Source organism: Mirounga angustirostris, unplaced genomic scaffold (genome assembly GCF_029215605.1).
Source record: "Mirounga angustirostris isolate CCGP_5_RB_7025 unplaced genomic scaffold, mMirAng1.0.hap1 SCAF_6, whole genome shotgun sequence".
In the NCBI taxonomy this organism is placed as follows: domain Eukaryota; kingdom Metazoa; phylum Chordata; class Mammalia; order Carnivora; family Phocidae; genus Mirounga; species Mirounga angustirostris.
This window is the reverse complement of record NW_026991714.1, coordinates 121,822,308-121,837,773: the sequence shown is the minus strand read 5'-3', so window position 1 is coordinate 121,837,773 and position 15,466 is coordinate 121,822,308. Positions and strand designations below refer to the sequence as shown.

Here is a 15,466-nt window from a genome sequence, read left to right as displayed (position 1 = left end):
CATTGTGAATTTCTGATCTAAAAGAACTTTTTCTGAAGAGACTGGTAGACTGGATTTGACTTTTCCGCTTAATTCCCTGTCCCAGAAGGAAGAAAAGCAACTGTGTGTGTGTGTGTGTGTGTGTATTTAATCCTCACAGCACCTGTGTAAGGAAATACAATGTTCTCCTTTGTACAGACAAGGAGACTGAGCCCAGAGAAGTTAAGTAACCTGCTCATATAAGCTAATAAGTGACAGAGCTAGAACTTAAACACTGTCTGACTTGAAACCCTGTGGTATTTTTCTTTATCAGTCTGGTTCCTAGTGCTAATATTTATTTAGTACTTGACAGTTTTCATAGTATTTTAACACATTATAATACAATTTAGTATCTTCTTTCAGTCTTTGATTCATTGTTTTAGACATGATATTTACTGCTACAAATATGTATTTACTATTCTCAGAGCAATAAAGACCTACAGCCTAAACAGATTTTCCCCATTTCTAGGAGTAAAACTTGTATTTTTCCTGAAAATAGTTTTCTTTTTCATTCATTTCTTGATCAGACTATAATTTGAAATGAGAATGAACAGAGAAGTTATAAAGTCAACCAGAAAAGTAGAGAAGCAGTAACATGTCACAAAGCATGTACTTTAAAGTAAAATCTTAGGTAATAAATACATTTAGGGAGAGGTGGCAACATATAAAACACTTTAAATTTAATCAATTTGGGTATAGTTGTGATTATTCCAAAAGCTAAGAATTATTTGATGGCTGAGTCATGAAAAATATCAATATATAGAAAAATTAGCAAATTATATTGAGTTAAAATATTTTATTTCCATTAATCACATATAATTGTCACCTAATTTTTTTTCTGTAATTGTTGATTTTAATCAATATATATACCTTTTCTTTTAAATAGAGAAGAAGAATTTGATGACTATTTTCAAGATTTATTTCTGTGAGATGGAAGAGAGAAGCCCACATTCCTTAATGTGAAAGTACACTTTGAAACTCTTCACAAAAATTTTATCTACAAGTTGCAGCTTGAGTGGTTTATCTTCAGAAATAAAAATCCATCTACTCTCAAGATGTCAGCTGCTTTGGAAGTTTTTCAGTTCTATTGGAGACATGCTTCCCCATCCCTTTATATCTTTTCAGTTGCTTGTTGACGACTGCTCCATCTGTAGCTGCTGGAGGATGAAGCTAGTACACTGTACAGAGAGTCCATTGTGCCTGTATTTTGTAGGGGTTTTTGCTGTTGTTTTTACTCATTCATATTTATCTTCCCTTGCTTCAGTTAGTTTAAGTTATTAGAATTATTGGTGTCTCACAAAAATTATAAAATAGACTCATTATGTCTTTACCTTTCCTTTGATACACTGGCACCCCTCTTTTTAAGCACCTACTTTCCCATTACCACCTCTTGCTAGCTGCCTTTTTTTTTCCCTTTCCTTACCTTTTTCTTCCTTCTCACCTATCCTACTTAAGGGACTTTGTTATAATCAAATTTGACTTCCCCAGTGTGTGAGAAGTTTATTACAAAGTAAATTAATACCATGGAGCAGCGGGGCACGGCAAATGAGGTCCCAGAAGTCTGAAACAGTAAATTAGGTTCACGAAAGTTGACTCTCCAACAGATAGATTCTATAATAAGACAATTTAACTGAATAATAGTATGTGCTAGATCTTATCTCAGATACAGTCACACAAATATGGATATACTTATATGCCAGGATATATTATAAAATGTAACTTTTTTGGGTATTGACAGCATTTTGCTGTCATGCTGGGGGAAAAGGGACAACAGCATGGGGAATACCAAATTGCTGATAATTCTTAAATCAACTTTATCTGATTCTGTAGTTGTTGGTTTTTTTTTAATTTGATCATGGGTATAATGGCTTTGTGCATTCAATTATTTAAAACCAAATAATGGAGTCCCATTGTGAATTTCTGATCTAAAAGAACTTTTTCTGAAGAGACTGGTAGACTGGATTTGACTTTCCCGCTTGGTTCCCTGTCCCAGAAGGAAGAAAAGCAACTGTGTGTGTATGTGTGTGTATATATCATACTTTGCTGATCATACCCCTCAGAGTCAATGGATGTGCTTTAGGAGATCTAAGCACTCCTAAAATCTGTGTGTAAACTTCTGTGATTATGTGTACTTATGGGGGAAAAGGGTCCATAGTTTTCATCAAATTTTCAAATGGATTTATTGATTTTTTTAAAAAAGGTTTTAACCCATGTTTGTAAAGAGCAAAGAGATGGCTAAGAAGATACATGATTTAGTGAAGAGAGGGCCTGTAGAAAGCAATCATAGCATTTCAATTATTTATTTATTTTTTTAAAAGATTTTATTTATTTGACAGAGACGCAGTGAGAGAGGGAACACAAGCAGGAGGAGTGGGAGCGGGAGAAGCAGGCTTCCCGCGGAGCAGGGAGCCCGATGTGGGGCTGGATCCCAGGACCCTGGGATTATGACCTGAGGCGAAGGCAGACACTTAACGACTGAGCCACCCAGGCGCCCCACGAAAGTTGACTCTCCAACAGAGAGATTCTATAATAAGATAATTTAACTGAATAATAGTATGTGTTAGATCTTATCTCAGATACAGTCACATAAATATGGATATACTTATATGCCAGGATATATATTTTTTTTCTTATTTTATTTTATTTTATTTTATTTTTAATTTTTTATTCTTATGTTAATCCCCATACATTACATCATTAGTTTTAGATGAAGTGTTCCATGATTCATTGTTTGTGCACAACACCCAGTGCTCCATGCAGAATGTGCCCTCCTCAATACCCACCACCAGGCTAACCCATCCTCCCACCCCCCTCCCCTCTAGAACCCTGTTTGTTTTTCAGAGTCCATCGTCTCTCATGGTTCGTCTACCCCTCCGATTTCCCCCGCTTCATTCTTCCCCTCCTGCTACCTTCTTCTTCTTTTTTTTTTTTTTTCTTAACATATATTGCATTATTTGTTTCAGAGGTACAGATCTGAGATTCAACAGTCTTGCACAATTCACAGCGCTTACCAGAGCACATACCCTCCCCAGTGTCTATCACCCAGTCACCCCATCCCTCCCACCCCACCCCCCACTCCAACAACCCTCAGTTTGATTCCTGCGATTAAGAATTCCTCATATCAGTGAGATCATATGATACATGTCTTTCTCTTTTTGACTTATTTCACTCAACATAATACCCTCCAGTTCCATCCACGTCGTTGCAAATGGCAAGATCTCATTCCTTTTGATTATATGCCAGGATATATTATAAAATGTAACTTCTTACTTTGCTGATCATACCCCTCAGAGTCAGTGGATGTGCTTTAGGGGATCTAAGCACTCCTAGAATCTGTGTGTAAACTTCTGTAATTATGTGTATTTATAGGGGGAAAGGGTCCATAGTTTTCATCAAATTTTCAAATGGATTTATTGATTTTTTTAAAAAAAGGTTTTAACCCATGTTTGTAAAGAGCGAAGAGATGGCTAAGAAGATGCATGATTTAGTGAAGAGAGGCCTGTAGAAAGCAATCATATTATTTCAATTATTTTAAGACTGTTTTAAAGGACATTTAAACATGGAATGATTGGCATTAAATTGCAGAATAAGTAGTTTAGTGTCTTATTTTTAAATGGTTAGTATCAGAGATACTCCTTTTATTAAATAGTTGTTATTCATTAATTCAAATATTTATCAGGCTTCTATTATATGTGAGGCACTATGCTGGATGTTGCTACAAAGGAACTACCTAGGAAATAATTATACAGTCATTTCTAAACCATCAAAAAAACAGTAAATCAGTATTGGTTTGTTAATATTGAACATTGTTTTTAAATCCCCTTATTTCCTTAAAAAATTGTATTTTTTTAAAATCTCACAACTTACAGTGAATAAAATGGAATCTTGGTTTCTAGGGAAAAAGTGCTGAAATGTCCAGCAGCAAACTGATATTAGTATATATGTAGCTAAAACATGTTTATGATAAAAATACATTCATAGTTTAGTGATCATCAGAAAATAAAATTCCTATAAAATTAAATGATAACTAAAAAGCTAGACTCCTTTAAAATAGATCCATGTATTTGGTATTAAAAGTATGGTTTATGGACATTAGGTTCATTAGTAAATTTAGGTCATTATATATAATCATAACACTTAATCCATTCATACATAACTGAAGTCATATTTTTAAGGAGTCTTTGAAAAGGCCTCAAGATGACGAGTTTAAAGAATAATTCTCCAATAGACCTATCTCATATTTGGCTATAGTGCAGTCATTGGTGTTCAGTGGACCACCGTTTGGGATATGAAGTTAATGCTTTCTTCTACTTGCTGTTAAGCAAAGTTCCTATTTTTGCAGACCTTCAATAACAGCACATCTCTGCTCCTCAATTTGCTTTCTAGTAAATGAGGAGGAGAAGTTGTTTGAGCTGATAATTTGGGGTCCAAAATTACATAAAGCTAAAGGAAGAGTTTTGGGTTTTTTTAAAGATTTTATTTATGTATTAGAATATGAGCAGGGGGAGGGACAGAGGGAGCAGCAGACTCCCCAGTGAGCAGGGCTGGGTGGGGGCTTTCTGGGTTCATGACCTGAGCTGAAGGCAGATGCTTAACCGACTGAGCCACCTAGGAGCCCCTAAAGGAAGAGTTTCTTAAGCAGTTTCTAAAATAATCCTAAAAGTGGAGTTTCAAAATTATTTTAAGTAATGGAAACAAGGTGTACATGGATCACTTACTCAAGGTAATGACTTAATAGACAACACTCATGTTCATGTATATATTGAATGAGTTTTTCCCCCCTAAAGATATTTCGTTAACTTACAGGCACTACTCATTTATAGCTGTTTGTTATGACATTTATTCAAAATACTATTCGTTCATATTCACTGAGAACCTACCTTGTACCAGGTGCTATTCTCTCTAGGTGCCAGGATAGAGTTAGGAACAAAATAGATGAAAATAGACAAAAATCTTTCCTTTCACACACCTACATTCTAATGTGAAAGCAGCAATCCTATGATTCTAAATCTTATAATTTTTACTTGTGAACATAAAACAAATGGTGATTTTTTTTCCCCTGGCTGCTTAAAATTGAACGATATCTTCTGTATAACAAAACATTTGAGGTTCATAGTTTGTCAATTTGATTCGTTAAAATTTAGATACCTTTTGATAAAATCTGTGGCAGAATCTAGGGCATAATTATTATTATTTGGTCTGTGATTGTAGATAAGGAAGAAATCCTAAATTTCTCTGATGTCCAAACGTCCACCATGTAGTAATAGTTGATTGTCCTTAGTTTCTCTTGACAAAACAATATTTAGAATGCATGGTAGATGGTTCTAGTAATTTTTTTTTTTAAATAACCTCTGTTGAAGTTCTTCTAAACTGCTTTTGATAGTAAAATTCTTGCATAATCAAATCACATGCTTCTTAATGCATAACATTTATTAGCTGATTTAATTTACGCTAGGACTATCCAGGGAATGTCTTATAAACTGATTATTCTTTCAATGAAAAGAATAGAATATTAAAAAATATTCTGTTATGCATAAAATAATTGCTTTCACACTTGTGGAGAGGGATGGGCATAGGACAAAGACATAAACTGCCAAAAGCAGTGTGGTCTTCATCCTTCCATTATCAAGGATAAAAAGTAGAGGAAAGAGATGATGAGCATTTCAGATGGAATAACATTTAACATCCTATTACTTGTTTTGTGTATAGTACTTACAGATATAAGTTCTATACTATATTTACTCTTTTTTTTTTTTTAAAGATTTTATTTTTTTGCAAGACAGAGAATGAGAGACAGAGAGCATGAGAGGGAGGAGGGTCAGAGGGAGAAGCAGACTCCCCGCTGAGCAGGGAGCCCGATGTGGGACTCGATCCCGGAACTCCAGGATCATGACCTGAGCCGAAGGCAGTGGCTTAACCACTGAGCCACCCAGGCGCCCCTGTATTTACTCTTAAGATGTGTAGATGAGAGATTTTTAGTTTAGGAAGGAATTTGAGGTATGAATTACGATTATTAATGTTATGGGCTGACTTATGTCACCCCCCCCAAATTCATGTTGAAATTCAACCCCCCAGTACCTCAGAATGTGATTATATTTGGCGATAGGGTATTTAAAGAGTTAATTAGGGTAAAATGAAATCATATGAATGGGCCCTAATCCAATATGATTGTGTCCTTATAAGAGGAAATTAGGACACAGACACACAAGAGGGAAGACTATGTGAGGGTAGAAGAGAAGATGGGCATCTACAAGCCAAGGGGAGAAGCCTCATAAGAAACCAACCCTGACAACACCGTGATCTTGGACTTCCAGCCTCCAGAACTGTAAGAAAGTAATTTCTGTGGTTTAAGCCACTCAGTCTGGTATTTTGTTATGGTAGCCCTAGCAAATGAATACTATTAGTAAGAACCTTTAAAAAAAGAATTGGTGACTGGTTTCAGGATTGCATTTCATTTTTATTTTATTTTTTTTAAGATTTTATTTATTTGCGAGAGAGAGAATGAGAGACAGAGAGCATGAGAGGGTCAGAGGGAGAAGCAGACCCCCCGCTGAACAGGGACTCCAGGATCATGACCTGAGCGGAAGGCAGTCGCTTAACCAACTGAGCCACCCAGGCGCCCAGGATTGCATATTTTTAATTTAAAACAACTTGGCTCCAAAAATGCACTTATTTTCATCTTATATTTTGAATTTTTGTTGAACTTTATTTTACTCTCAGGGTTTTCAGGCTAGCAATATATTTTCTTTTGGTGGTCATAAGGGTAGCGTATCTAAAGATCCTCTTACTCTGTTAGTTGATGGTGTGCTGAATGAAGTTTGCTGAAGCTCTTTTGTTTCTTCTGTTTTTCTTCAAAAGTAGAAACAATATTTGAAATTTCAGCCAGTCAGATTATAACATGAGACATGTTTTGGACTTTTTGTCATCACTGCCACCTCCTAAATCTTCTGTGGCTAGTAAAAAGGAGAAAAGCAGTAGTATTGGGAATCCGGGGACACACAGTGTTTTTATTCTAATACTCTCATAATGTTAGTATCAACTTTATAGCTAGTTAATAGTTTTAACACAAGTACTAGGGTTTTGACCATTTTAAAACTTGAATTAATGTTCAGAGTTGATCCATTTAAAAAACAATCTTATAAATGATTAACCATTTAACAACATCTGTTTCTCAAACCACTGAACTGCACAATCTGGGAATCTGAGTTGTTGCTTTGTGCCAACAAGCACAAAGCTTGTTGCCTGAAGATACAAGATAATGTTTTTAGTTCACAGAGACTTCTCAGGGTAGCAGGAGGAAAGTTCACAAGTAATTTTTTATGCAAATAAACAGAAGATCTATATCCGATATACTGAATACTAAAAGAAAGTATCAGGAGCCACTTAAAGAACCTGATATCCTGTTCATTATAAAATTGAGATAAAGATTAAATTTAATTGTACTAAGAAATACCTTTGCTTTCCACTTGCATTGTAAAATTGACCACTTTTGTTATCTTTTTTTTTTTTTAAGGTTATTTATTTGAGAGAGCTTGAGCATGACGGGGAGAGCAGAGTGAGACTTGTTATCTTTTTGAAGTGCAAATCAGGTTATTGCTTTCCTATCTAAATCCCTTTAATGACCTCCCCTTGCTCTAGAGGACAAATCCTCAAGCAAGGCCTTTAAGGCAGCACTATCCGGCCTAACTGCTTTACCAGCTTTATCTGGTATTTTGCCCTGCTTGTTCTCTAGACTCCAGCTACACCAGTTTCTACGTTCTTCAGTTGCACCAAGCTTATTTCCACTTCAAGGCCTTTGTGCATATTCTTTTTTTTATTATGTTATGTTAATCACCATACATCATTAGTTTTTGATGTAGTGTTCCATGATTCGTTATTTGCGTATAACACTCAGTGCTCCATTCAGTATGTGCTCTCTTTAATACCCATCACCAGGCTAACCCATCCCCCACCCCAATACTTTAAGTGGAAAACCCAAAAGACTCCACCCCAAAACTGCTAGAACTCATATAGGAATTCAGTAAAGTGGCAGGATATAAAAATCAATGCACAGAAATCAGTGGCATTCCTATAGACCAACAAGAAGACAGAAGAAAGAGAAATTAAGGAGTCGATCCCATTTACACTTGTGCATATTCTTTTCCTTCCTTCTTCCCCAACTCCTCCCCCTTTCTTGGCTTAGCCAAAGCCACCTGTGTTCAGAGTTTAGCATAAGCATCCTTCTTCAGGAAAGCCTTCCCCATGCTTCCTCTGATAGTTACATAAATTGTTCATGATAGATAATTAATTGTTCATTTATTGGTTTAATGTCTAGCTCCCCGACCGGGGGTAAGCTCTGTGAGGTAAGGACCCTAACTTTCCCCAGGCCCTGCCGAACCCAGGGCCTTGTACAGAATAGACACCCAATAAATACATTGGTGAATGGATTATCAAGAAGTCAAACTCCTACTTTTATTCTGTTGAAGGACATCCTTAACCTTTTAAGCAAAATACTTTCTCCCTCCATGAATTTTTTTAAAATACCAGTAAACACAATGGAATCATCTAAAAAGAATGTTGTATTTTTTGGTTTTTGTTTTACAAAGCTCTTCCAGAAAGAGCAGATTTCTTGGTTAAACAATAAAAATTTCTTACAAAACCTTTTAAGTGCTGAATCTCAAGACAAAATAGGAAGTCATGACATTAGCATTCTGAATTCAAGGTAACATCTGAGTCATCTGATAAACTCATAATTGATCCTAAGCATCTTAACAGTGGCTTTCTGAAGATAATGTTAAACCAAACAGTGACTTCAGGAGTAGAAGTTTCATCAAGAAAAACCACTATATGGGGACATTTGAGACACAGTCAGTCTTGGAATAACTGTCAAGTCATCCCATTCGGTTGGCCAGCTTTGCTTTCATGTAGGGCTTCCTTAAGTCTGGAAGGGAGGCTGGAGGTCTGTAAAATCTTCTCATTATATAGAGAAGAATATTGAGCTCAGAGAGGTTAAGCAAGTTGCCCAAAGAAACAGCTAATGCGTAATGTTAGAACTAAAATTGTTTTCTCACCTAACTCTGATGCCACTGATTCTATGGCTTTTGTATTTCTAAAATCTCAGTATTCTGTGGAGGTACTCAGGAGCCACATACTAGAGTGGATGAAGAAGCCTAACCCCAACCCCTACTTCAACTGGACCAGTCAATTCCTCCTGGAATTATTCCTAAGAACTTGTTGGGAGTGGGGGTGGATATCTGAAAAGCACTAATCAATTTATTATAATTACTTGAAAAGCAAGTTTCCTGTTTGCATTTACTTACGGTTTTGTCATGTGAGATTAAGCTCAGCCTGACTCCTGGCTATTTTACAATGAGCAAAAACACATTCCATCTAACTAACCTTTTGTGGTCATATTTCCTTCTTCCTGTTTTTTCACCTCCTCTTCAAGCACCTTCATCTTTGCATCATACTCATCAGCTAGGGATTTCCATTCTACTCTGTTGTTCTGAAGACCATTCAGCATTGGTGTGATTTCTTTATGAAACCGTGAGAACTCCTAGAGAGAATTTTAGGTCAGAAGCTATTTAAATCATATAGTTGATTTTCAGTACTTTTCATATGCAGAGAAGGAGCTATAAGGAGTTGTCACAGTGCTCAGTGCTCAGAGCTGCTTGGATGAGCTTAACTCAGTGCCATGGAAACAGGAAAGACAGTGCTGTTTTCTGAGTACGTGTCATCTGTTCAATGTGCTCATGTCTGAATTCTAGTTTTTCTCCCACCCCTGAATGAAATTAGGGTAATTCCTCAAGCTACTTTGGAGAAACAAGTATACCCCTAATGGCTTTCCATGTGGGTGACTTCTGAATTTGGTAACACTTTGAAAGAAAAAGCCTCATCCCCAGATGATTATATATTTCACTCAATTTGTTTACTTACCTTATATACAAAAGTACAGACAAAATCAATAAATCCAACTTGAAGTTTGGGTAGTTCATCTTTTTTATTTCTGTCCATCATAGGCTAGAAAGAGAAATAAATTCTTTAAGGATAGTTTTCTAAGACTCAGGGAACAAAAGAAACTGATTTGTATCAATAATTTGTAATAAATAGTGTATTTTTATGTCAAGGTCTTTACAATAGGCTGTTGCTGCAGCACGGTCCTCTCCAGGTCTCCTTGTTCCCAAAATTCATTTGCAACCAGAAGTGCCACCTGCAAATAAGAATAAGACTTGGTTCATGAAACTCACTCATTCATAGAGAATTTGCATTTTATTAGTATGAGTGACACTTAAGGATAACATATTAATGCTTGAGGCACTGTCACATCACGTGCTCTTTGGTTTTAGAAAGATGGCGCCTGGGTGGTTCAGTCGGTTAAGCATCTGGTTCTCAATTTCGGCTCAGGTCATGATCTCAGGGTCATGGGTTTGAGCCCCGTGTTGGGCTCCACGCTCAGTGGGAAGTCTGCTTGAGATTCTTTTTCTCCCTCTCCTTCTGCCCCTCCCCCTGCTCACGTGTGCTCTCTCTCTCAAATAAATCTTAAAAAAATAAAAATGAAAAATATAGATTATATTGAAACGGGAAGGGGAAATTTCTCTTGCCACTTCAGCATTCTAGGCCCATTCTGGGAGTACCTATCTCCTATTTGCTATTGCCACCACCTCTCAACAATAAAAAGGGGAGATGGGAGGATGTTTAATTCTGTTACATTTTGCTTCAAGCTCTGAAACTTCCCACACATCCTCCTCTTGTCCTACTTATCTGTTAGCTTCTAGCATATCTGCATGTACACACATGCACACAGATTAGAACACAGCTTTACTTGATTACAGGGTAAGGATATTTGAGGGTAAATTTATAGAGCTTTTAAAAACCCAATATCAAGTTTAATGAATACCCACTAGCTGCCTTATATTGGCATGAACCAGGCTTGCCAGGAGGAATCAGATGTGACCTTTTTCTTTAAGATGCTTCCAGTCTTGTAGAGATAGTCATGTAAACCATGTGGGTAAAGGCTATAACAGTAGTAGTATGAAGTGCTGGGGATTGAGGAGAAGGAAGTAAGGATGAGTTTCATAAAGGAGCTTGCATTTATGTTGCATCAAGGATGAATAGTAGTTTTTCAGATGAAGAGGAGGGGAAGACTATCTGCAGAGATAAAACTGAACATCCAGAGCTTAGCGTGAGAGATGGTGAATGGGAGAGAGTGCCAGGAAATAATCTGGTGAGTGTGAGTTAAGGACAAGGACAGGTAGTGACAGGCCATATAAGCTTTGCTAGGAAGTTTGATTCTCTAGAACGGTGATTCTTATTCCTGGAGCCCTAGTGCACCAAAGAGTACTAGCAGCCCCAGCCAAGAGAGATTTCAGCTAGAGTAACGTTGGTTTTTTCTTTCATATAAGTGGTCTTTATTGGGGGTGGGGTGGGGAGGACTTTACTTCTTTTTTAAAAGAAAGCTTGGAAACCTCTGGCTGTGGGGAGTTTAGAAGGAGAGGAGTGGCTGAGCAGAGCTCTATCTATAAATAATCCCAGCAGCAGCTCAGAGGAGGGCTGGGTAGCTAAGGATGAAGAAGGATCCCTTAGGAGGGTCCCGCCACCATCGTGCTGATGAAAGAGGAAGTCTGACCTGAGGCAGTAGCCAATGTGACAGACAGGAATAGGGAGGTGAACTTCATGCAAGGCCCCAGGTTTCTGGCCTGGGTGATTGTGCAGATAAAGAATCAAGGAGGAAGAACAGGCATGTCAGGGTGGAAGGAGCACAAGTGTTTGGTTTGGAATTTAATGGTTCTAATTATTCTATCTTTATTCATACAACCCACAATTATAGTTGAACCCAGTGAATTCTGGCCTTTCTTCCATGTAGGGTTTCTCCTAGAAGTCACTGAGGGAAAAAGAGAAGCTTAGTAAGAAATCAAATAGTAAACTGGTGACTCCTGACTCTCACTCCCTGAGGTTGGCAAAAAACTGGGGAAGGCACCCTTAAACATGAACTTACTATAGACAGTGCCTTTTAATTATTGATAACACAGTGAAGAAGAGGTTGTAGGAGCAAAACCACCCTTGATAGAGGAAAGCACTAATGATTCATCTTTGTCTTGTGCCAATTTATCTCCTCTGTTAAAAACTCAGACATTCCCTGAATAATTGTATATAAACTTTTTGCAGTCTGTTCAATGATAAGGAATTCTTTGCAGAAAGCATTTCCTTTCTAAGGTCCCTTCTCTTTGCCTTGTTCTGGGGCCTAACCAAATGACTTATTGTCTTATTGACACTTGTGAGCTTTTGAAAGCTAGTTATCTTTCTTCATTAGCAGAAATCCAACAGCGAACATTTTTTGTCTTAACGTCTCAAGTTTCATTTTTCTTTTTAAATTATAAACCGATTGTTTGTTCCAGGGTAATGAAAGATAATTGCTTACAAAATATATAGTCACATAATTGCTAGCTATAACAAAATTCCAAGATTGCCAGAATCTTCACGTTCGCTCTTACATGGATCTAGGTAGTACCTGTGCAAGTGACGGAAAAGGAAACATAACTGTACTCGCCTGACTTTGTACCTCCCAGGGTTTGGTTATAGCTGACAAGTCACATGCAGTCATCATCATTGCCCTTGAGAGAAAACAACACTTGTTAAAACAAAGATATGCAAAATATCTTTTTTTGCCAAAAGAGGAATAAAATTCTGACTACTTACATGACAATCTCCTTTTTGGTTGGATCAATGGTTACATATTTGATGGCCTCTTCTTCAGTTTCCATTTTTTCACAGGCATCAACAATTTTTTGAAACATGCTTCTCTTCCTAAAAAAGATACAGCTTTGCAACAATTTTAGCATGTAAGACCAGAGATAAAAAGTATCTTTAATATATGCTTTTCAGATTTCATGTTCCCACTTTGCATCAGATGTCCACATAGTGGATCTAAAGGGTCACAGGGGAGAAGAGAACAGGGAATGGCTGTTAACCTTGGCACAGAAAAGGTTTAAGACAGAAAAACCACAAGCCACAAAAGGAAAAAAGGAATTGGTAAGTTTGAATACATTAAAAAATTGAATACATTAAAACTAAAAGTAACATGTGACAAATTAACGTGACAAAACAACATAAACATAAAGGCCACAGTCTGTGATGAGATAAATGATGATAAAAAATGCATAAAACCAACAAAGAATTAGAACCTAAAATACATGAAAAGATGCTCAATGTCACTGGTAAAAAAATACAAATTTGAACATCAATAAGATACCATCTCTACTCAAATTGACAAGATAAATAAGTGAATAGATAGATGTAAGTGTGCCCAGATCAAAGGTAGTCCAGATACAGGATAACAGAAACTCTTGCACACTGCTGGTGGGAATTTAAATTGGGAAAACTACTCAGGAGTGCAGTTTTGCAATGTAGTATTAAGACTGAAGATTTGCAAACCCTATAGCAGTCCCGTTTCTAGGCATGTACATTAGAGAAACTCACATGCGTACAAGGATATACAATACAGCATTGTCAACAATAATGAAAAGTTAGAAATGATCTAAATATCCATGTGTAGAAGAACAGCTGAATTCATTATGGCATCTTCATAAAGTTGAATATACAGTTAAAACTAATGAACTGGATCTTCATATACCACCAAAGTAAATCTTTAAAACATAATGTTACATGAAAAAGCAAGTTGTAGAAAAGTATGTACAGTAGGATACCATTTATGGACAATTTTCAAACACTTAATATAAAAACATGGATGGAAAGGATGAGTACACATCAACATCAGAATGATGGTATCTGTGAGGGAGAAGGAGGGGCTTTTTGTGGAATGAGATGGGATGCCTCAATTGCATTACTTTTCTTTCCATAAAAAAAAAAAAGATCTCAGATGGGTGTGGCAAAATCTTAGCATTTGTCGAATCTGGGTTATGGATGTTTGGATATCAATTATGTTATTCTAAGTATCTGTCTTCATCTTCGGACTATAGAATAACTAAATTTGTAATTAAGAAGGACCAGAGAGGCACAATTTGATACTACCCATCTAAGTCATTAAAGAGTTGGACATTATAACTAGTTCACCTTGTTCTAATCTGTTTTCACCAACAACTTTATAGTTCACTGACAAGAAAATGGGCAGAAGCTTGGAGTCTCTGGTCTCCTTGGTTATTATTATTGTAAATAGGCTAGTGCTCTGCTGTATGTAACTCAGAATTATGTGAGTTTGGTTAATGTGCATCAGTATCACCAAGATTTTTTAGTCCCAGGTTCCAGAAGAATCAAATGTCTGATCCTGCAACTCTAAATATCAGACCCTGGACCATGATGAATCCACCAGGACCAAGATCACCTCCTAAGGCTGTGTGGCATCACTCTTTGGGCAATGCACCAACCTTGCTGTACATCCTTCAGTTCGAACTTCTTCAGACAACAAACTAATTGACATTAGGAGGTTAGTTTTTTAAAATATGTTTTCAGATGTCTAGGAAATTATCAGGTACCTTGAGGGTATTCTACTGATGATCCAAAAGGAAAGTGAATAAATGTGTGTGTGAAGAAATGCCTTTTAACTTGAATGCAGTGGGTCATTTATGCAAGGCAGAAACACATAGAGCGTAAGGGAGTTCTGTACTTACTTGAAATATAAAGCCAGGTCAGTTGCTATTATTGCAACTTCAAACAAATGAATAACTGTTTCAAACTGGCGTTTATTTAGGTTCTGGAAGATATTTAAACTCTGTAAGATAAAAATTCACATAAATGGGACTATTTAAAAAAAATCACAATAAAGTGCAAACATTAATTTGCCTTTGATTCAACAAATAAACCAAACTATGCCTAACAAAATAAAGATAATTAGCATGGAAGAAAGCTTTTAGCTTTCTCTCTTGGGTTAAGTTACCCCTCTACTTTGAGTAAGGTAATTTAAACTATAAAAATAGATATTCTTAGCAAATATTCTTGTAATCAGTGTATAAGTTTGGGGAGTAAATAAAAGTGTTTTCTCCAGGATCATTTATAAATATAACAATAAATTTTAATTTTGCTTATATTAATGGAGGGGTTTTAATAAAGAATATCTGGTACATCCCATTGTTAGATATGCTGAATTATCCACCAGATAATTTTAGAGTAATCATAGAAGTTGTTGGAAAACTTTCAGAAACTACAAGTTACACTAGTACTCATGTATATATCAGAAAAAAAAAATAATGAAATCCTCTCAAGTTGTTCTTAAAATGTTTTCTTGCAATTATATTTTACAAAAACTTAACTAGACCTTTCTTCAAAGAGTTTCCCACTAATACTCTCCTCATATAGGGATCAGCTTCATAGTGTCCTAGAAAATGAGAGTAAATTTGGGAGTGGTTTTTAAAAGCTCTCATATTCTAATATGTATCATTTTGATGAGTACATTATTTTATTTATTTTTAAGATTTTATTTATTTGTCAGAGAGAGAGACAGGGAGAGAGAGATTGG

The 15,466-nt window shown here is 36.4% G+C and overlaps 2 protein-coding genes across 6 annotated transcripts in view; one reads left to right on the top strand and one right to left on the bottom strand.

The window, feature by feature from the left end:
- LOC123846687 (protein FRA10AC1) overlaps positions 1 to 1,952 on the top strand; it is a 42,524-nt gene extending 40,572 nt beyond the window's left edge. For all 5 annotated transcript variants that reach the window (XM_064595037.1, XM_064595040.1, XM_064595039.1 and 2 more), the window contains one exon: positions 905 to 1,952. In XM_064595037.1, the coding sequence (XP_064451107.1) occupies positions 905 to 947 (43 nt within the window). In that variant the 3' untranslated portion in view covers positions 948 to 1,952. The remainder of the gene's footprint in view (positions 1 to 904) is intronic.
- Positions 1,953 to 6,645: 4,693 nt separating this feature from the next.
- PDE6C (phosphodiesterase 6C) overlaps positions 6,646 to 15,466 on the bottom strand; it is a 48,453-nt gene continuing 39,632 nt past the window's right edge. The window contains exons 16-22 of the mRNA XM_045878446.1: positions 14,622 to 14,722; positions 12,694 to 12,801; positions 12,545 to 12,608; positions 10,133 to 10,207; positions 9,934 to 10,017; positions 9,397 to 9,553; positions 6,646 to 6,971 (exon numbers count right to left, since the gene is read on the bottom strand). Of these exons, the coding sequence (XP_045734402.1) occupies positions 6,910 to 6,971; positions 9,397 to 9,553; positions 9,934 to 10,017; positions 10,133 to 10,207; positions 12,545 to 12,608; positions 12,694 to 12,801; positions 14,622 to 14,722 (651 nt within the window). The 3' untranslated portion in view covers positions 6,646 to 6,909. The remainder of the gene's footprint in view (positions 6,972 to 9,396; positions 9,554 to 9,933; positions 10,018 to 10,132; positions 10,208 to 12,544; positions 12,609 to 12,693; positions 12,802 to 14,621; positions 14,723 to 15,466) is intronic.